General features: G+C 33.9%; 1 protein-coding gene across 4 annotated transcripts in view; it reads right to left on the bottom strand.

Annotated features, from left to right (window-relative positions):
• Nucleotides 1-23,616, bottom strand: part of SENP6 (SUMO specific peptidase 6) — a 122,997-nt gene that overhangs the window by 5,811 nt on the left and 93,570 nt on the right. For all 4 annotated transcript variants that reach the window (XM_056818511.1, XM_056818513.1, XM_056818512.1 and 1 more), the window contains 4 exons: nt 21,613-21,735; nt 20,836-20,928; nt 17,910-18,322; nt 443-549 (listed from right to left, as the gene is read on the bottom strand). In XM_056818511.1, the coding sequence (XP_056674489.1) occupies nt 443-549; nt 17,910-18,322; nt 20,836-20,928; nt 21,613-21,735 (736 nt within the window). The remainder of the gene's footprint in view (nt 1-442; nt 550-17,909; nt 18,323-20,835; nt 20,929-21,612; nt 21,736-23,616) is intronic.

Below are 23,616 nucleotides of genomic sequence, written 5' to 3'. Positions count from 1 at the left end.
TAATATAGATTATGACAGTCATTCTAAATAAACCAAGTTTAAAAAGTCATTGGAGAAACCAAAATGAAAAAGACTAAAAAATTGTCCTATGTTTCCTTCTCCCCTCATTCCAAATTTGAGATCATGTTCAACTCTATCCAGTAGCAGCCAAAAGGCTAGATGTGAAACAGAAATACTCCCGTAGGAGGAAAGTAATCTAATTAGCATATGCAAGTTTAAGTAGCTATTTAACATTTAAGATAAATTAGTTCATAGAACCTAAAGAGAATTGTCCTAAAGACTTATAAAGAAATTGAGGAAAAGTAAGTAGTTTTGCTTTGAAATTAACCCAAATCCATATGCAGAATAATTTCAAAATTTCTTTTCTTTATAAGAACAACTTTAAATTGACAGCAAGATACTATAGTCCTCTCTTTTTTTCTACCAAAGTATTATTCTTCACCTGGTTATCCTGATCTTCTGAGAAGTCAATAAGTTCATCTTCAAGCAATTTATTACCAATATCAGTTGGCTCATCACTGTAGTTTAATCTGATTCTATTCAAACCATCTATAAGTAAAGAAAACAAACATATGAGAAAAAAGTCACATATATACTTCAAGAATCCTATGGGTTAGAGCTAGGCCTAGAGACAGGAGGTTCTAGGTTCAAATTTGGCCTCAGACACTTCCCAGTTGTATGACCCTGGGCAAGTCACTTTACCCCCATTGCCTAGCCCTTACCACTCTTCTGCCTTGGAGTCAATACAAGGCAGAAGGTAAGGGTTTAAAAAAAAAAAAAGAATCCTATGGGTTAAATTTCATAATAGATAGTTATTTATTAAATTCTTTATGTGTAACTATCAATTTCAAGTTAGAACCACATAAAAACTGGACCTAATGAAGGAGAAACGTGCTTAACTACTAGCACTATAAATACAATATAATATAAAATATACCAAGTTGGGAAATATCAACACTAATAACTACTATAAGAAGGCATATTATTACAACTATAAAATATCCTTTATAGAAATATTTAAATAATATAGTGGTACAAAGTGCTCATGGTTGGGATGTGTTGACATCATAAAAATGACAGTTATAGTTTTATAGATTAACACAATTTAATGCCATACCAAATTATCAAAGGGTTACTTTATAGAATGGACCAAAATAACAATAAATTCATTTGGACAAATGAAATGTCAGAGGAAATGAAAGTCTAGTGGTAGTAGGTTTCAAATTATACTACAACATAGCAATTTTAAGAATTACATGAGGGGGCAGTTGGGTAGCTTGGTGGATTGAGAGCCAGGCCTAGAGATGGGAGGTCCTAGGTTAAAATCTGGCCTCAGACACTTCCCAGCTGTGTGACTCTGGGCAAGTCACTTGACCCCCATTGCCTAGCCCTTACCACTCTTCTGCCTTGGGGCCAATACAAAGTATTGTTTCCAAGACAGAAAGTAAAGGTTAAAAAAAAAAGGAATTACATGATATTAGCAATAAAGAAGAAAGTTTATCTGTAAAACAGATTAGTCATGTGAGATCCAGAAGTAATCAAACAAAGTAATAGAATGTCCAATAAACCCACAGACAGACAGACAAATGAATGGCTTTGAGTTAGAGCCTCAGAGTTGTTTTAATTTAAATTTCTCTTACTACCACCTTGGGTTCCGCCCCCCCCCCCCAGACATATAATATAATAAACCCACAGACAGACAAAAACTGCAGGGAAAACTAGAAAGCAGTCTGGCAGATATACGGTTTAGAATAACATCTCAAATAATATTAATAACAATACAAATAGTTTTTTAGGGAGAATATGCCATGTTCCTTTCTTCCCCAAATGCTTAGAAAGGTCCATAAAATAATAAGTCAATGTTGATTACATAAAACTGAAAAAGCTTTGCACAGCAAAATCAATACAATTAAAATTAAAGCAATTAAATGAGAAAAAACTTCTTATAGCATTTTTCTAATAATTTTTGATTTTTAAGATCTATAAAAAATTGACATAAAATTCATGAATAAAGATTATTTCCCCAAATATAAACTGAGAGAGCATATGAACAGGCAGTTTTCAAAATAGAAAATTCATCTTCATCAACAATCATTTGGGGGGGAAAAAAAACAACCCAAGGTGGTAGTAAGAGAAATTTAAATTAAAACAACTCTGAGGCTCTAACTCAAAGCCATTCATTTGGTGAAGATAATAAAAAAGGAAAAATAATAGTTGGAGGACATGCATTTTAAAATACTCTTAGTGGAACTCTGACTTGGTGTAAAACTTAGAGAAAGCAATCAATGCAATCAATCAATATTTACTGAAAGTCTACTAGGTGTCAACAGGCAACATGCTAGGTTCTGGGAATATAAGAATAAATAATGAAAAAATCCTCATCTACAAAAGTCTTACATTCTAATGAGGGAGATCACAAAAATATAGAAACACACATCATGCATAAAAATAAAATATAAATATAATGTGAATAAATAAAAATATATACAAAGTACTAAAGGAGGGCTGGATACAAGAAGTTTGGAGATTGCGGAAGGATTCATTAACAAAACACACTACATGACATGTGTTAAAGGAGGGAGAGAAGGACTACATGTGATAGAGGTAAAGAGTAATGCATTCCAGGAATATAGGGTTAGCCAGTTCAAAGGAAAGGAGTTGGCAGACGGAAGTATTGTGTGTGAAAAACAGAAGGCCAGTTTGCTGTATCAGAGTATGAGAGGGAAAGGAATGTTTAATTAGGTTGGAAAGACAGACTGGTATCAAATTGTGCGGGGTTTTAAAAGGCAAAAATAAGTTTTTACATTTTATCTTGGAGACAACAGGAAACCACTGAAGATGACTGATTTTTGAACAGGGCAATCGTGTGTGTGTGTGTGTGTGTGTGTGTGTGTGTGTGTGTGTGTGTGTGTGTGTGTGTGTGTGTGTGTGTGTGTGTGTGAGTGAGAGAGAGAGTGTGACAGAGACAGAATAGGAGGAACAGAAAGGGTCTTCCTTTCTCAGTCAGGTTAGAAATGTGGTGGCTATTCAAGGGTCTGGTTCCATCTACTGATAGGCATAACAATATTTTTATCTCATGGAAACTTTGACCTACTAAGCTTCCAACTGAGGCAGATTTGTCCCATCTTGGACAGCTTGGTGGCATCCACTTTTGAGGACTATGATATTGGTGATGAATTTAGTAGTGCTTAATGTAATGCAGTTCAGAAATTCCTAGATCACATGACCCATTGGACTCAAGCTCTCTAACAGCATAGATAATAAATAAGAGCCACCACTAACAGAGGTCTCCTCTGTCTTTAAGGAAAAGTATCTAGGCAGTAGTGTGTAAGATAGATTAGAATAGGGAAACTTATGGAAGGAAGACAAATTAAAAGTCAGTTGAAATAATGAAAGTGAGAGGTGTTGAAGGCCTTAATGAAGATGGTAGAGAAAAGATACAAAATATTATATATGCTGGGAAATATCTGGCATTTGATTCAATATATGAGGATGAGGGACACTGAGGACTTAAAAAATAATTTCACAGTCATGATCCTGGTAGTGCCTTTGACAGAAATAGAGAAGTTATATAAGAAGATATTGTTTGAGTAGAAAGATAATGGATGTAATTTTGGACTTGTTGAGTTTGCTGTGTGAAAGAGGTAAAGGAAGAGTCTAAAATTGACAATGGAAAGGAGTAAGGAATGCTCCTGCTCTCCCTTCCAGGAACAAAGAAACTAAAATGTGCATACTCTCTGAAACAATATCATTACTGAGCATATATGCTGAAGAGGTAAAAGACAGATGGAAAGAACTCATTTGGTCAATAATTATTATATACATATCATTGGGGAAGGGGGGCAGAAAACACCTAGAAGCAAAGTGAGTGTACATTATTTGGGGAACAGCTAAACAAATGAGGGTATTGAAATATAATGGAGTATTATTGCTCAGTAAGAAATGATGAAAGATACAGAAAAACCTGACAAGATTTGTACAAAATGATGTAATTATGAGTAGAACAATTTACAAAATGACTATAATAATGTCAAGGAAAATACCTTTGAAAGATTTAAGAAATCCTACCAATTATGACTTGAGAAGACGGATGAGGAAGCATGCTTTCTCACCTCTTAGTAGAGATGTGATGGGCTATGAGACATAGAATGAGATATATATTTTCAGACACTGTTAAATCAATCTATTGATTTATTTTGCTTGTTATACTTATTTGCTTCTATTTGAAGAGAGGAGGAAAGGTGGATAGTGATAACAGTGCCAGAAAAGAGCAGCAATGAAACATTTCTAAAACACATAGGAGAGCAAAAGGAAGTTAAGAATGATAGAGAAAGCAAGGCAGTTTTGTTACTAGCATGTTAACTTCAAAACAGTTATGGCAAAAATAGATATCAGAGGACATCTAGGTAGGCCTGAAGATAGGAGGTCTTGGAAATGTGGCCTCAGAGTTTCACAGCTGTTTGAAACAGGGCAAGTCATTGAACACCCCCACTGCCTAGGCCTTACTGATCTTCTACCTTAGAACCAATACACAGTATTGATTCTAAGATGGAAGGCAAGGTTTGTTTGTTTTTTTAATGGAGATTACATGCTTTTTATAAAATACTGAAATGTTCATTATTACTAATGCTTGTTGAGTTCATAGAGAACAAGGAAAATATTTTTAAAAGTTAAAAAGAGCAAAAGAGAATTACAAGACCATAAGCCTATATTAGCATTTGATATAATTTTCTATAAAGCCAAAATGTTTCAAGGAAATAAAAGATGCTTTTAGTGCAGCTTATTAAAATTTTTGCAAATTCTTAATTTAGTCAAGGTTAAACTGATCTTACCTTGATTCTATTTTGTGCAGAAATGGTTTGCTAAGCAAAGAGTATAAACAAGATTAAGGTAAGGATTTTATTAAAGATATACCTCAATTTGCATGATATTGGGTCTTGAAAAGTTGCATATTAACTGTACTTGTGAATAACTCCACTTTAAATGTACAACTGCTATTTGAAGGAGTACTAAGGCAAATTCTTTTAGAATGTAAACAAATACCTCCATATTTATATTTTCTGTGAAGTTATATCCTTTCCCTTCAGGTTTATACAAAAGCAAGGTTCAGTTGTAATAAATTTTTCATAAACCCACAAGAAATTTAAAAGCATTGATTTATACAGAATTGATAAACTTGTTCTAAATTTTAACTCTATGTTCATTCATTATGAATGGATATTGAAGGAGAGAATGACCAGTACTAGAAGTAGCACCTGAGCTGTGTTCTGAAGGAAGACAGAGAGTTTGTAAGGCAGAGGTAAAGTTAAGAGCACATTTAGCTATTTTTATTAACTTACTCCCATTTCTTGTATGTACTTAATACTTTCCCTCAAGGTACAGAGCTTAACCTGGAACTTCCATTTAAGGAGGATGCTGAAGCAGACTGTGTCTCATTCTTAGGGGCAGCTAGATGGTAGAGTACTGAGTTCAAGGGATCTGAATTCAAATCCAGATTCAGACACAAGATGTATAACCATTGAACCCATGTCTGCTTTAGTTTTCTCAAATATAAAATGAGGATGACAATAATAGAATGTCCCCATCCCTCAATAACTGAAGGATAACATAAAGCATTTAATATTTATACCCTTCCTCTTTTCATCTCTCTAGACTTCATCTCAGACTTTCTCTACCATGCCTCTATCCCAATTATCTTCATTTTCCCCAACCCCTGCTAATATATGCCTAGTTCTACTGGATTTCCTAAATTGTCCTTATTACTTGAATATTCAGCAACTTGCACCCCAAATTAGCTGTAAAATATCTGTTGCAAACATCAAAACTATTATATAGCTGTCAGCTTTTTGTGGTTTAATTTCTTAATTCTCATGAATTCTTGAATTTTCTAAGAGGGATAGTTCATTAACATCTTAAAATGTTACAAGCATAAAGGGAATTGTCAAAAAAGCAAACTTTTAAAATAGATAAATATTTCAGGGATAACTAGGTGGCTGAGTGAGTAGACAGCCAGGCCTGGAGAAAGGTCTTGAGCTCAAATTTGGCTTCAGGAATTTCCTAACTGTGTGACCCAGGTTAAGTCACTTTATCCCAATTGCCTAGCCCTTCCTCTTCCTCTTCCTCGAAACTTATCAATACTTAAGTATTGATTCTGACATAGAGAATAAAGGTTTAAAAAAATTAAATACATACTTCAAATCTGGTCTCAGATACTTCCAAGCTATGTAACTCTGGGCAAGTAACTGAACCCCAATTGTGCAGCCTTTAAATGCTCTTTTGCCTTGAAAACGATACTCAGTATTGATTATCAGAAGGCAAATAGAATAAAATAGATAAACACAAGGCAGTCATAGGATCAGTAAGATTTCTTTCTCCAAAACCCTTCAACCACAAAATAAATTACTTGCCAAATGTAGGGTAATTACAACTAAATTTTTAAAAAATCATATAACCCTCTAGGAAAAATATTTAATTATTAATACCAGAGAACTGTAATGGCAAACCTTTTAGAACTTTTTAGGGACCCAGTAGCCTGGCCCCCAATCTCCTCTAGATTGAGTACATGTGTTCAAACCCCCATTGTGTGCCATGCCCTGCCCCCAACTGTATGCAGTACCCTACCAACCCCTGCACTCCAAGGGGAGGCTGACATTGTCTCATACCCTTCCTTTGCATTTGGGAGGCAGGGCCAGGCTACCAGCCCCTGGGATGGTGGAGAGAGGCTACAATGTCCTACCCCAACCCCACCATGTTCAGGGTGGGGCCAGGCTCCCCAGGCAGCCAAGTCAAGGGCCTGGGCATACTCACAGAGAGGTCTCTGCATTCCACCTTTGGCACACCATCATAGTCAGAGAACTTTAAATATTAAATATTTAGGATGTTCCTTAGCCAGGTAAAGGAAAAGAAAAAAGAGCAGACAAATGGGGAAGGCTGAAAAAGTGCTAGCTTAGGCAGCAGTGTCAAGAGAGAATCAGATGAGTTTATTGAGGGGGCAGACTTCAAACTTTCTTCTCCCCAAAGATGAGTAAGCTGAAGTTATCCTTTAAGCCTAGGCTTTGGTCATTAATAAAGGTCATTAATAAAGTGACAAAGAATGATAATTTAAAAACTTAACAAAAATGAAAAGATCTTAATAAATTCCCGATGTATGAGCAGGTAAACCAACAAAAAGAATCCTAAAAACAGAAGGAAGATTGAATAAAAACAAGAGAAAATATCTTGGCAAACATTATATGAAGTGAAATAACCTGATAAAAGAAAATCCTGTGAATGGCCCAGAGAGCAAAGAATAATAACATGGAAGAAAAATAATGGAAAAAGAAGTAACAAATATTAGTCAGAAAATTAAAGCTCTCAATACAGAAATTTTTCTTTAACAACAGCAGCAACAAAAATAAATAGCAGATGAGGAAAACTGAACTAGACTGATCTAACGGAAGTAGAATGCCTGAAGTAGAGAATGAGGTACCTGAAAAATACCAAAATGGAGGCAAATACAGAAAAGATGAAAAGGAAAAAAATGCTAAAAGAACATGATTTTTATTCAGGTCTAAGTGAATGATCTTAAAGATAATCTACAAAAGAACATTAGTATCCTAGGGAGTAAAACAAAACAGAAAACATGAATGCCACAAAAGGAAAAAATTACTAAAAGAAAATAATCCAGAGAACTTCTGAATACAGATCATCAATGCATCAAATGGATGGATCTAAATTGCTGCCAGTTAAAAAAAAGCTTCAAACTTTAAGACAAAATAGCTAAATTTAACAGTTTCAGTGATAAAAACCACACTTTTATAAAATCCAGAACATTAAATATGAAGGAAATCTGAATAGGATTAATCTGCTTTCAGGGGAAAAAAAAATCACAGGTGTGGGAAGTAGAAGGAATGGTGGCCAGAGGGTCTGGGTGAAGAGCTTCCCCCAAAGGTGAAGCAAGACTAGTCAAGAATAGATGAGCAATTAGTGGCTTGCTGGATTGAGTCAGTCCTAGAGATGGGAGGTCTTGTCAAATCTAGCAATTAGTGGCTTGCTGGATTGAGTCAGTCCTAGAGATGGGAGGTCTTGTCAAATCTAGCCTCATTTACTACCCAGCTCTATGACCATAGGCAAGTCACTTAACCCCAATAAGCTAGTCCTTGATCTTCTGCCTTAGAATACATCTATTCTAAGATAAAACTTAAGGGTTTTTAAAAAAAAAGATTGTTGAAAAGCATCTTTATTGGAAGTTGGGGCAAGGAAAATGGAAAGATTGGTTTGAAAGGAGTTTAGATGGTGGTAGGCTATTTTCTCTGAGTACTGTGCCTCAATGACCCAGAGGATATAAGAGTATTTAGGGAAACCTGTTCATGGGGAGGGCATGGTTGAGACCAAGCATCAGAATCTGGCTACACAGTAATTTCTACCACCCTACACTACTGCTTCCCTCAGCTGACATTTTCAAAAGTGAGGGATCTCTGAGTCATGTCAAGAATCTTTTGGTCAAGAATCCTCATGACTTCTCAGACCCACCGAAAACATAAATTATGCATCAAAGACAAAGTAATTTGAGCTGTCTCTATGTTCTAAGACAACCAAAATCCAAAGGAAGGTTAAAAAGCAAAGCAAAACAAAAAGTCCTAACCTCATGTACAGTGACTCTAAACTCACTTAGTACCCTTCTCATTCTTAATAGCATATAAAAGTCTGTAATAAATGACTCAAGGATACAACAACAACACAGTCTTACATCAAAATCTACTTCTATGCTGAGTTCACCCCAACTGCCCCTCCTCCCAACGTCCTGGAAATACTGAAGTTTGCTTGAATTTCATGGGATGGTAATCTCTGGAAAAAAGTCTGTCTCTGTCTCTGTCTCTCTCTCTGGCAGCTGGGTAGCTCAGTGGATTGAGAGCCAGACCTAGAGATGGGAGGTCCTAGGTTCAAATCTGGCCTCAGGCATTTCCCAGCTCTGTGACCCTGGGCAAGTCACTTAACCCCCCATTGCCTAGCCTTTATCACTCTTCTGCCTTGGAACCAATATACAGTATTGATTCCAAGATGGAAGGTAAGGGTTTAAAAAAAAAAAGAACTGAAAATAGAGTAGATATCTATCAATTGGAAAACAACTAAGCAACATAAATATAATGGAATACCACTGTACTGTGAGAAATTATCTGTGATGAATATAAAGAAGCATACAAAGATCTATTGCTAGAAAGTAAAAGCAGAGCCAAGAAGCAATATACACAGTTAATTACAACAATGGTAATAGAAACAATAGAAAGAATGGCACATCAAAAAAAAAATCAAAAGTATATGGAACAAAATTAAAGGTCAAAAGGAAACCAGTGAAGAAGTATGAAATGACATTTCTAATCTATTTCTTCATAGAAGTGGGAAGTCTATAAGTGTAATTATAGACTGTATGTATGTTTGGGGATTTTTTTCAATTTTCACTTGTGCTAATTCCCCCTCCTCCCTCTAAAAAATTGTATTTTTAAATAAGGGATGGTTTTCTAGAAGGGGAAAGCAGAAAGAAAGGGTAGGCAAATGGGAGCAGGATCAAAGCAGCAGGAATAGAGTAACCTCAAAATAGTTTAAGCAAAAGTAAGTCCAGGCATCTAACCGGGGGAAGGGTTTTTGAAAACCAGAGACATACTATTTTATGACCAAATATTAAATAGCAAAAACTTTCAGAAGAATGCTAACATGTAGAAACAAAACATTTTGGAATAGTGGACTTATAGATCACATGGTCCAAAGGTCCTAATTTTTTAATAAAGCTTTTAATAATGCCAGAAAATAAAATTAAAGCAAAGAATAAAATTCAATAATGCCCAATTGTAATTAGGTGAACTTCAATTAACATGCCCAATACTTAAGTTTCTAATCTCGTCTCTATATACATAGTTTTTTGTCTTTATAGTTATAATCAATATGTTATGATGTTGCCTTTTGCCTTATTGCATTTTTTAAACATAAATTCACCCTTTACTTTAAAAATATCAAGTTAGCATAAAGGTATACATAATTCCTGATAACTTTATTTGCATATATGATGCTATATCTCATTTATGATTTTGGTGAATTCTCTCTCCAGTCTGTTTATTCTTTATCAGTTTTGATGACATTAAAGTAATGGGCATTAAAAATTCATTTTTTCCTTTGTTTTCCATCTTATTAATTTAATATTAATCTTAAAGTTCTGCCTTCTGCTCTCATTTACTTTATTAATGTGTTTCTGATCTAGTACATTCTTATTATTTTAAGAATTCAATGTTTTAGAAATAGGTTTTGATCAAGGACACATGTAAAACCCAGTTTAATTGCACATTGACTATGGAAAGGGGTAGGAGAAGGGAGAAAAAGAATATGATTCTGGTAATGAAGGGAAAATGTTCTATTTTGACTAATTAAATAAAATTCTCAAAAATAAAAAAAAGAATTCAATGTTTTAAATTTGTCTCTAATGATTTTGCTATGTCAGATATTTTGAGAATATTAAAATACTACTTTAATACTGTTACAACTATTTCTTGAAAACAAAATTTCCAGAAAGTCCTATTATTTTTCATCTTGGTCTGGAAGTGAGCCTACAGTATTGAAGGCTATGCTAGAAAAGTACAAATGCTAATAGGAAAATCTTCAAATATAATTCCAGTACCAGACTGTCTGCTTTCCAAATACTCAATTAGCTTCATTGAGAACATAGTATAGAGAAGCCCTTTGTCAGTAAATCAGTCCATGGGTGACCAATCCTTTGGCCATGCCAACTGATAAAAAGAGAGAAATGAAGTAAACTGCCCTCATTCTTGAGTAAGCTTTCTTTATGTTTCATCAGTATTCTTTCCACAGGTGGGAAAAGGAAAGTGATATAAAGATCATCTCTAAAAAATGAGTGCTACTTTAATAGTGAAATTTTAATGACTAATCAAATAAGCATTTCTTAAAAGCCTTCTTCTATATTCATGAGGTTCTATTCTATGTACTAGAGATGCCAAAACAAAAATTAAATAGTACTTGCTTACAAGGAAATAATCCTGGCTACAGAGCTTACAACAAATAGAAAAGCACACCAAAAAGTAAATTAAAGTGATTCTTAGAAGGGTTACAGTAACAGCAGGTAGGAAACAAGAAAGCTATCATATAGGAAATGGCACCTGAGCCTAGCTTTGATTATGAAAGACACATATTTAAGGCTATTTCAGGCATGGCGGTCTATATTTGAAGGCACTGAATGAGAGAAGGAAGGCTGTATGTACATCAATAGTGGTAAATCAGTTAGGCTGGAACATAAAGTGTGTAGGTAACAAATTTACTTGGAAAGATAGATTGGGAAAAGGATTACAAATGCCAAGCAGAGGAGTTTTTATTTAATCCTAAAGAAAAGTGGGAACCACTTTAGATCATAGGGCTAGGTATAGCCATTAGGAATGTCAATTTGGGACATGTAAGAGAGGAAAGAGACTGAATACACTAATAGAAGGCTATTGTAGTAATAACAGTTAAGTGTGAGAAAGACTTGAAGAACTTGGGTGGTAGCTTTGTGAGTTAAGAAAGGGAAACAGATGTGAGACTATGGAGGTAAAATTCCAAAAGACTGAATACTGTTGGGGGTGGAGGGTAGAGGGAAACTGGAGGATAACTAAAGATTATTCTGAGGCTAAAAGTAAGAGAGCTTGCTTACAGAGAAAGATAATTAATTCTATTTGGAAAGGTTAAATTTGGGTAGTTATGGGACATTCTGGACATGCCACAAATAACTGAATGATATAAGTCCAGAAATTATCCCTCATGAAAGATCAGAGTACAAACATAAGCAATCTAAGAATTCAGTAAATGTGAAAGTTGTGCAAAAGCTGTTTGCAAATAGCACTTGATCATCTTCTTACTTTTGCATAAGCCATCTTTATATTTGGAAAGTACATCCTTACATCCCCTTTACTTCCTTCAAGACTTAAGTATCATCTTCTAGAACAAGACTTTTCTAATCCAAATGCTAGCCTCCTCCCTTCCTAAACTACTTTGTACTTATGCTGTGTATACCTACACATGCACACTTATCTTTCCTGATTGGAAAAAAAGGATTAATTTTTGTCTTAGTATTCCCAAGAACCTAGCATAATGCCCGGCAAATATACTGGTGATGAATGAAGGGAGAAGAGGATAGGAAAGGAGAAGAAAAAGAAGGTGTAGGGAAGTTTGAACTGATTTAAGAACAGGGTAGGTTCAAAGATATGAGTATCCCTGTGTTTGGATGAAGTATAAAGTTAAGAACACAAAAGATTGACCTACTGGGAGACACTAGCAGTCTCTTTCAAGCCTCAGCATGGGTTGAAGTGAGGCAGTTCAGTGGCAGCAACACTGAGAAAGTCAGTCAATTAGCACTTATTAAGCACCTACTCAGGCATTGTGCCATGGGAAAGAAATACAAAGAAAGGCAAATGACAGTTCTTACTCTCAAGAAGCTTACAATCTAATGAGGGAGAAAACTTGTGATTAATTTATATATAAACAAGATATACACATGATAACTTGGAGGAAAAACTTGAAATGGAAGGCACAAGAATTAAAGGGGAAGGCTTCTCTATAGAATGTGGGACTTTAAGACTTGAAAGAAACCAGGGACTAGGAGGCAGAGATGAGGAGGAAAAACTGGGAAACAGTTTCTAGTTCAAAGAATAGCAAAAGAAGCCAATATCATTGGATCACAGAGTATGTAGATGGGTGAAAAGTGTAAGAAGACTGGAGAGGTAGGAACCAGCCTGGTTATGGAAGGCTTTAAAAGCTGAACAGAAGATTTTATATTTGATCCTGGAAGTGATAATCACTGGGATTGCCTAAGTAGATCAGATATACTTTAGGAAGATTAATTTGACAGCTGAGTGGAAAAAGCACTAAAGTGGGATAAGCCTTTGGGCACTGAGACTTACCAGAAGAATAATGCAATACTCAGGCATGAGGTGACAATGTCAAAGGAGAGAAGGGGGATATATAAGAGATTACAAAGATTAAAAACCAATAGAATTCAGCAATTGATTTGGGTATAGAGGTGGCATTGGGGTTGAAAGTAAAGTGCTGAGGTTGATGCCTAGGCTGAAAGTCTGGGTGACTGGAAGGATGGTGGCAGTAATATCAAGAGGGAAGATGGTTGTTTGTTTGTTTGGAGAGGAAGGGGAGAGATAGGGTAATTCATTTCAGGACATGCTAGGTTGGAAGACAGTAGAAAAGGTAGACCTGCATGAATAGATATGAAAATCATCTTCAAAGATATGATAAATGAATCCATGGGAGCTGAGGAGACTACAAAGTCAAATATTGTAGAGCAGTGGTTCTCAACCTTTCTAATGCTGTGAGACCCCACAATACAGTTCCTCATGTTGTAGTGACCCCAAACCAAAACATTATTTTGGTGGCTACTTCAAAACTGTAATTTTGCTTCAGTTATGATTCGGAATGTAAATACCTGATATGCATTATGTATTCTCATTGCTACAAATTGAGAAGTTGAGAACCGCAAAGATGCTGGTAGGGATCAGAATAGATATTCATGGTGTGCCATGTGGCCTAGTTGAAGATCCAGATAAGATGGCTAAGATGTAATGGTCAAAAACAAGTGGGAGAAAAACCAGCAGAGAACAGTAACATAAAAAACTATAGAAGAAAATATAAAGAAATGGCTGACTGCAAAGGATGCAGTAAGGTCAAGAAGGATGAGGATTGAGAAAAGACCATTAGATTTGCAAATTCAATTGGTGACTTTGTAGAGAGTAGTTTCAATTGAAGGATAAAGTAAGAGGAAAATATAGAGGCACATATTGTAGATGGCCTTCTGAAATAGTTTAATCATGAAAGGGAGGAAATATATAGACAAATACCTAGTGAGGAAAGAAAGATCAAGTAAGGGGTTTTTAAGGATAGGGGAATTCATCAGAATGTTTGTGGGGAATGCAATGGAAAAGTAGACAGCAGATAGAAGAGATCAGAATAGGAGTGGTAAGGGAATAATCTGCTAGAGAAGACAGAATGGAATGAGATTACTTATGATATAGAAGAGATTTGCCTAGACAAGAAGGGACAGACACCTCTTTATGCAGAGGAAGGCATTTGAGTGATGTGAGATGAAGTAGAAAAAGTCAGCTCTCCGTGAATAGTCTCAGTTTTCTCAGTAAAAGAGAAGGGAAGGTTTTTAGCTCAGAGGGTTGAGGAAAGGGGAAACTATGCATGGAAGATTAGAGAAGAAAAGATTTAGAAGTGCCACTGTCATGAGTAGGATAGTGAAATGATTAGAAAGATTTAAGAACTGTTGCCTTGTCACAGTGAGGGATCAGATGAGATTATAAAACATAAATTTGTAGTGGACCTAGTCAGCACAGTATGTTTAAGAATAAAATCAGCTAGCTAATGGTAAGAATAATCAAAATTTGGAGTTTGGAAGGGCAATATCAGTGATAGGATAAGGAGACAAGGAATGGTGGAGAAGAGATATAGAATTTTTTTTAAAATTCAAAAATGGGTAAAAATACCTAAAAAAATAAACAGATTGGGTTTTAAAACTTTTTTTTTTTAAAATCAGGTATATTTGAAACTCAAAATTTCTTTTTCTCATATCAACACTAAAAATGATCATAGTAGGACCTGGAGATGCACAAATGACCTTTTAGGGAATATTTCATACCATATGCATCATCAGTTTTCAAATGAGAAATGGAGTGATGAGCATGAGTAAAAACAAAAGATAAAAAAAGAATAATACCCCTCTAACTTTTCTTTATGTCTTGGATTAGCAATGTCTAGGTATAACATCAAAGTTAAGGTTGTATACTGACAGGCATAGACAAGTTTAGTATGCTCGATATTATTAGTTTCTTCAAATTCCAAATAACCAATTTAAACTCATATTCTATAGAACATAATCTGCAAGCCATCTACAAACTATTCATGTAAAACACGACAAAAGCCTCTTGCTAGGAATGGCTGGAAAACTTATTAAGGCTTTACATATTAAAAAACTCAAATGGAAGGTATTTTTTAAAATGGGAAAGGACCTGTTTGTACAAAAATATTTATAGCTATGTTTTTTGTGGTGGCAAAGAATTGGAAACTAAAGGGATGTCCCTCAATAGGTTGGAATGGCTGAACAAATTGTGGTATATGTTGGTGATGGAATACTGCTGTGCTATAAGGAATGATGAACAGGATGATTTCAGAAAGAACTGGAAAAGACCTATTAAAGAACTGATTCAGAGTGAAACAGAATCAGGAGAACACTATATATACTAACTGAAATATTGTGAGACAATCAAATATGATAGACTTTGCTACTAATAACAATACGATCCAGGACAATTATAGGGATTTATGAAAAAGAATGCTACCTCTAAAGAAAGAACTGTTGGGAGTAGAAATGCAGATGAAAACATATGATGTCACTTTTTTATTTGGGTATATGATATGGGGTTTTGGCACAAAAAAATGAATAATATGGAAATATGTTTTGAGTGATAATACATGTAATAACCGAGTGGAACTGCTTGCCAACTCCAGGAGGGGACAGGGTAAGAGAGTGGGAGATAACATGAATCATATAACTTTGAAAAACTTCATAATAAAATAGATTTAATAGACTAGAAATAGATTTAGAAATGGAATAGAATAGAAAATAGATTTAATAGAATAAAATAGATTTGTAAAAAAAAAAAAGGAATTGCTTGTCAAAGCCAAATTTTCAAAAAGCTAGCAACTGAATAAGAAACATAAACTACATATTTTACTATGCTTTTAGCTAAGTAAAACAAATAAAGATATAATAGGGTAATGATTCTGACAGATAAAAAGCAGTCAAGTTATAGAAAACAATGATGAGATGAGGTTTCATTAACATCAAAATCATAGACTTTAAACCATCATCAACACCTAAGTATTTTAAATTTTCAAATGTAAGAAGGTCCATTGTTTTTCATCTCAAGGAAGTGTGCTCAGGAAGTCAAAAGAAGAGGGGGCTCAATAATATTCATTCATTTGTCAAATGGATTATCCATGACTTCAATGCATAAAAAAGGCTCCTTTTTGCTTAAAATATTCGTGTCTCCCCATAAATAAGCTTATTTCATATTAATCTCTTTCACATAATCTACACCTACAACATAATCTTAACTGTTCCCTGAACTCAACATTCTAGTTCTTATTTCTATCTCTTGACATAGGCTGACATCTCTGGAACATTCCTTTCTCAATAGGGTCTCTTGAATCTCTATTTTCCTGGAAGTGTTAATACAGAAGTCTTTCTGGACTGCACCCCTTACCCCCTCCCTGGAACTATTTCTCTCTTTTCTCAAATGATCTTATATTTGTTTATCTGTGCATATTTTAGAATGCAAGCTCTTTGAGCAAAGTGTTTGTTTCCTTTGCTTTTGTATTCTTAGCACAATGTCTAGTACCATAATAAATACCTAACAAGTATCTGCTAAACTGAAAGAATAGAGGCTTAAGAATTTGGATCATCTACCCTATTCTTCCTTATTATTACTATTTTTAAACCACCCCCATTTTATCTACCTTTGTTTTCTCTTTCAAATATATTCATCTTCTATTTTCTGATACATATTCTCTTCCCTAATTACTATTTTTTGCTGCTGTAAAGTTTAAGTTATTATTTATAAAATGCTTCAAATTCCTGAGAAATAAGCAGTATATGTTGAAACTTTTTAATCTGCCTTAAAGTATTTGCTAAAATCAATACATTTTACTTTAATTCAAATGAAGAATATATAAGCATTTGAGGTTGTGTATGTGTGTTTAAGACCAAATATTATATATTTAAACCATTAATTATATTCAACTCTAATACATGGCTTTCTGGAAAGAAGCAAATTGCAATAAAGCAAACAAATTACAAAAATTACTCAAAAAACAACTTCTACAATCATATATGCTAGTGGATACTGTCAACATGGAAATCTAGAAATCCCCAATTTAGTTAGGAGGTAGAAACCCCAGGTTTTGACCTTGTCACAGGAGTTTTCTCCCTGAGGAAAAGTCCTACTTCACTGGTCTCAGGCTAACAATAGACAATCCACTTCAGATGGGAGCTAATCCCAGTGAAGAAGGACTTCCCTCAGGGAGAAAACTCTCCTGTGACAAAGTCAAACCCTGGGGTTTCTACCCCCTAACTAAATTGGGGATTTCTAGATTCCAACATTGACAATACTACAGACTCCAGGGAATCTTCCACCTTCTCCATTTTGCTACTCTATAATAAGAATGGATATTAAGAAGTTATCTCGAAGCACTATAAAGTCTTTTCTTACCAGAATTTCTTAAAACAAGACTAAAATAGAAATTAACCAGTAATATTCTATTCAGTAAGCATTTAGCTTAAAGTTTTATTCTACTTCATTATTGAAGTATTTATTTCAAAAAATATTCTTAAATGTCAAAATTTCAAAAAATATTCTTAAAAATTAAATGGAATTTATTTATAATGTAGATATCATACTACTGTAATTAAATGAGAAATTCTTTCTTGTCATTTGAAATTAAATACATTTTCCATTATAATTCATGACAAATTTCAAAAAAGGCTGAATGGAGAAGGGACTAGCCATCTTAGGGCTCAATATATGAATGAGAATGAGGGAGATGAGAAATTAACATGAGGGATATTTTAAATAATTTATTTTTGGTAATAAGCAGCCTTAATATCAGCTATTTAATTTACACTACATCATATGCTATATTGAAGGTTCAAAGAATTACTGAATTTGATTTTTCTTTTACCATTTTTGTACAAATACTTTGTTCTGGCTTTGATTCCAATGCCAATATGATTTTGTTTCCATTTTAAAACAAACCTTAACTCCTAAATTTGCTCATAAAAACCATCACAATTACTCCTAATTTTAGTTTAAAAAAATAAAAACACGTACCTGTATGATGTGATGGTAGAAATTCATTCTGCATGCCGTTCTCATCTTTAGTTCGATTATTAAGTTTCTGACAAGCAGACTCTACTTTAGTTTCACATTCTATATGATTTGTTTTTTTCAAAATACTTTTCCCACTATAAGAACTTCTTCGACAGTACAAGTCACTTTCTTCACTTATAATGCTTGAGTCAATTAAAGCCATGTTCTGTTTTTTGTTTGGTATTTTCTTTATTACAGGCTTGGCAGGAGAGTTTTGCAAACTATCCATTTCATTTGATGAAGAAGAAGAAGTACAGCTGTCCTCTACAGTTGAACCTTTTTGGTTTGCAATATTTTCATGGTACTGAGGATTTGGTTCATACTTGGGTTTTTCCAAGCCAGGAAAACAAACAACAGCCAAAAACCAATGTGCGCTACAAACAAATTAACAAGAATGTTTCAACCACAACAAAACTATTAAATGAATTACTGCAATTTAAAGTTAGAAATGAATTTCAGTAAGTTGTTTTTTTCCTGCTCTGAACAAATTAGAAAAGCTTAGTATTTTAAAAACTAATTCATGTGTTCATTTCCCTAACCAAGTTTTCCAATTAGGCAAATCTTCTTTAAAAAGACATCTTATATCTATGTATTTTTAGGTTTATGAATAATACAAATATGCAAAGTTTTTCAAACTATGGTCATTTTTCTATTTAAAATGCAACCACACTATAAAGTAATCTTCATCTGTAAGCATAGCTATATTAATGCTCATCCACCAATATCTAAGTCAGATGAAGGTAGTCATCATTGCGGGGTGGGGGTGGGGGTGGGGTGGGGTGCTGCCATGGTAATTAATTTGAGTGAACTGAAATTTTTCACCCTATACAGAGTCGGACAATTTCAATGTCTGTTTAAATTGGCATATGCTATCAATATGTTGATTATTCATTTGTCTGATCCTATATAGATGACCTTAATTTCATTTCCACCTTTCTAGAACTTAATCCCATGATCTGCTTGATATCCTAGTCATAACACTATGGACCAAGATATCTGTCAAATCCACCATACTAAAGTGACTTCTGGGTCTTTATCCTCTGGTAAGCCCTTCTTCTTTCCCTTCCTCATTCTTTACTAGCATTTATTTTCAAACTTCTGGTTTTGCCCTGGTAATTTTAATTCTTGGCATCTGAGTGACCATAAAACCCTAATTTTTAGTAAAACAAATCATAGGAGGTAAGAATGGTATACCTATTAATAGAAATTAATTTTCCAGGAAATCACCTTAATATTTCTCTATCCAACTATTTTGTTGTCTAAATATGCATCTGCAAGAGTCAGGATTATATATGTATTTATTTGTGAGATATATGGAGCATTTTATAATTTCACAAGGGAATACTGAGGAGTTAGTCCCAACAAATCCTTTCACTGGCAGCCACCAGGAAAAGTCTTAGGCTCTGGTACCACAACTAACTATAATTTCTAATTATTGATCTTCATTCTTATGGGTTCAGGGTAGCCTGGTGTGGAAAGCCAAATGGCACTCAGAACCCACAAAACTGGCATCCTAAACTTTCACTTTAGTTAAAAATAATAGTGGCTACCATAATAATATATGTGCATTTATAGCATTTATAAAGTGCTTTAAGTTTCATAAGTGCTTCATTCATTATTTTACCTGATCCTCACAATAACTCTCTGAGGCAGGTGCTTTTATCAATCTAACTTGATGGATAAAAAAATCGAGACTGACAAGGACTAAGTGACTTGGCCAGGATCACATAAGGAGTAAGTGATAAAGGCATAATTTGAACAAATTGAGACCTTTGAACTTTTCTTTCCCTAATCTTCTGGCAATTTGGCTCTGATTATCTCTTCTCCTTAATTTTTATCTCTCCTTGCCAAATAATTCTTTCTTTGTTGCTTCTAAATATGCTCAATTTCTCTTATAATTAAAAAGCTTTGATATAGTTATCCCCTCAAGCTACCATCACACATCTTTCCTCTATAGAGCCAAAGTGCAGAATTAAAAAAAAAAACAACAAAAAACATTGCCTACATTTATTGCTTCTACTTTTTTAACCCCTTCCTGAAATTCACATTTCACCCCTCCCTTGGCAACTGAACTTTGATTTCATTACTTAACTGAAGTTGTAATATCTAGATGAGGGTTCAAACAGCTTTTCTCTCAGGGTTTTCTTCATACTACTCTATAGTTCTCTTTTCAGTACTGGGCTTTTCTTCTTTCTCTATTCCTTCAGTGCTCTCATAGCCTCTCCTTGATTCAATCATCACTTCTGTAAAAATGATTCCCAAATCTAAATATTCAGCCCTCAACTCTCTCTTGAGCTGAATATATTCAAGACTATTCCAAATTCTCTATTATCTGTCCCATTCTCTCTATGTCAGCATCTCTCAAATGTATTGTTTCAACAGAGGTCTTTCTACAATCCACATAGCTGCCAAAATGATATTCTCAGAGCAGAGGCCTGATTGATTATATTGCTCCTCAAAACAAAATACTTCAGTGGTTCCTTTCTGATCTGGATTTAACAATACTGGAACTATTTAAGAAAGAAGATATTGATTGATAGCAAGGGAAAAAATCCCTATATTTGAAAATGTTTACAGTAGCATTTTTCATGATAATAAAAAGATGGAAATAAAGCTATGTGACCATAGCTAAAAAATGCTTGAATCAATTATGCTATAGTAATGTGCAAAAATGTTAAAATCTATAAATGAAATTTTCTACTTAATCTCAATATGAGAAATTCTCAATGAGAAAATTCTCAATAGCTTACAAAACTAATGAGACAACAAGAGCATACATAAATTCTTACTAAAAAAGTTATTATGTTAAAATAACTGACAGTTTATTTGCATTTACCTAAAAACAAGAATTCTAAAAAAACTGGATACAAAGGAAATTTCTACTCACGCTTCATTGAGGGGAACAAAAATAAAATCTTTTTCAAAAATATCTACATGCCGAGTCCATGTTTTAACACGCCCATGTCGCTTTTGTTGTATCCTATAAGATTAAATAAATGATATAAGTATTTTTTATTTATCAAAAGGTCTCTCAACTGTTTTATAGCTATATTCATTAAACAAAACAAAACCTGTTTACCTACTGTATTAGTATTAATTCTAAGAAAGAAGAGACAAGAGGGCTAGGCAATTGGGGTTAAATGACTTGCCCACAGTCACATGACTAGGAAGGATATGAAGCCAGATTTGACCTCAGGCATGTCTGCCTCCACTGTGCTATCTAGCTGTTCCCATATTCATTTTCAAACTAAAACTTACATCCTCCATGAGCTATAAAACTTTTAGGAGTCAAACATGGAAGAAAGAAAGGTTGAAACCAAGTAAAATCTTCAAACTAATATACTTCTGGGAAACTAGGATAATAAATATGCCCTTTACTTCTTATTTGTTATCACAAAAATTGTCATGCCACCTCAGTATTTTGTCTCTGGTGTGAAATACTACCCTCCCTCCAAAAAACCAAAACTCATCATAATACATAAACTGCTTTTAGTTTTGGAAAAAAAAAAAAAAAACCAGGCTGCAGCGTAGCACTCCTTTTTTATTTTACAATCTAAACTCAGTAATTAGTCTTTGTGATATTGCCAAAAACAGTTTTCCAATTAGAATATATTAATGATTTTTATTAAATTGTAAATTAAAAAAGCTTTTCAATCCAACTTACGAGAGATTTGTTGTTTCATGAAGATTTCTCCTCTCTCTTTGATTAAGGCGTTTATAAAAAAAAGAACTAAATATATGAATTCGGTCAGCATCTTCTTTATTCAATTTTTCAAGTACCAAATACCTAGTTCAGAAAAAGTAATTTCATTGAGATTCCCTGTGTTAATTTATTATTTTGATGAAAACTAGATCTAAATGCAGGGATCAAATAGGAATTTAATTGTGTGTGTAGACAGATTTAGAAAGATACACACACACACACACACACACACACACACACACACACACACACACACACACACACACTCACACACACACACCCCTTTTCCTGGAATGAAAGTGACTGATGTTTTACTTAGAAATAAACACAAATATAGAGAAGTGAAACAATGACTTGGAGATTTTAAATATTTTTATGATCCTTTAAACTATCTATTCTTACCAATTTACATTCATTCTTCAGTCATAAAGTTGGTATCATTAGATCTAAAGCCTTTACAGTTTAATTCCATACCCATACTCAGCACTGAGTAGATACTGAGCAGATATTCAGGACTTTCTACATTAAATAGGGCCACAAGATTTAATATTCATGTTTTTATCATGGAGTTGCTTATGGTTTAAATGGGCTCCCTCCAAAAAGTCATTCTACTTGCTGTTTATCATAATATTTACTGTATTTTTAATGCTTTTAACTCTATTGCATCCTTCAACTATTACTTTTTTCTGGTTTAAAAATAAATAGAGCACTATAGCAAGAATGAGGAGGCAGAGCTCTACTCTTGACACCAATAATGGTGCACAGTATTTTAAAAATCCCAGTTTCGTTTTCTGTGTAATAGAAACAACAAAAGCTACTATATCTCATTTCTTAGCAGGACACTGTGGGAAAAAGAAATCAATGTCTGTCAATATGTTCTGAACACTAGGATTATTTTCTTCATCTGTAAAAAGAGTTTGGATTAATCAATGGATCCTTTTTAGTGCTAATTCTTTGCTCTTTAGGAACAATACTCAAATTCCATTAATCATTTAAAAAAAATAATTTATGAAAAAAGTACTGAATCTTATGTAAACTAGCATTTTTGAATATTCATTGAATTGTTTTGATATTATCACTGAAATATGATCCCTATAAATTTCTAGTATCACATTTGAAAGCCACACAAACTGGTAACTAGTTCAAAAAGGTATAATACAAAATACTTCTAATTATAGGTAAACCAATGCTTCATTTCTTATGAATTAGGAATCTGAATGCATTTCTTAAATTTGCAACAATATAATTCTACAATATAACTCTGAATTCCCTGAGCAGCTTAAGCACTGAAGCCTAGAGCTTATTGTTACTGAGAAAAGCACACCACACATATCTGAGCAAATAAAAGAAAGGAAAGACCCTGGAGAAGTATAAAAAGTGCTTCCGACAAAAAAGCATGTATTTCTCCCTCTTTCTCTAAATGGCTGAGTTCAGAAGCAAAAGTTGTTTCATAATTCTAAATATTAAATGGTAAATAAGGAAACTAAACTTGGAAGAATGAAAGATTAGAGCTGGGAGGCATCAACTGGGGTGGAAATGTGGAGTCTCATTACAAGTGACACGGTACAAATTTCCATTTGCAATCAAAATCTGCTCTAGTCATAAGAATGCCCATTGTCAATCTCTAGAGGCCTTTGGATCTTGTTTTTGTATCCAAAGCAGTTTAACTCCATCTCTAATCTTTCTTGAACATTGTTTCTATATTCCTTCTATGTAAACAGATGCTAGAACTGAATGTTTCCAAAAGAATGGATAGTCATATAGATGAGAAAAATAGCTCTGATTAAAAAGAGGTTCATTTTATAGTCAACTTGTTAGGATTGATTTATTTTGTGGTTGGAAAATAAAGTCAATATTCTTTTCCATTTGTTTGATGTATTCCTTTTTAATATAATTTAGTAAAAAGTATAACATATAGAAAATGAAAGACAAAAAAGTTACAAGAATTTTTCATTACACTGATTC

Source organism: Monodelphis domestica, chromosome 2, assembly GCF_027887165.1.
Source record: "Monodelphis domestica isolate mMonDom1 chromosome 2, mMonDom1.pri, whole genome shotgun sequence".
NCBI lineage: Eukaryota > Metazoa > Chordata > Mammalia > Didelphimorphia > Didelphidae > Monodelphis > Monodelphis domestica.
This window is presented reverse-complemented; position numbering and strand designations above follow the sequence as displayed.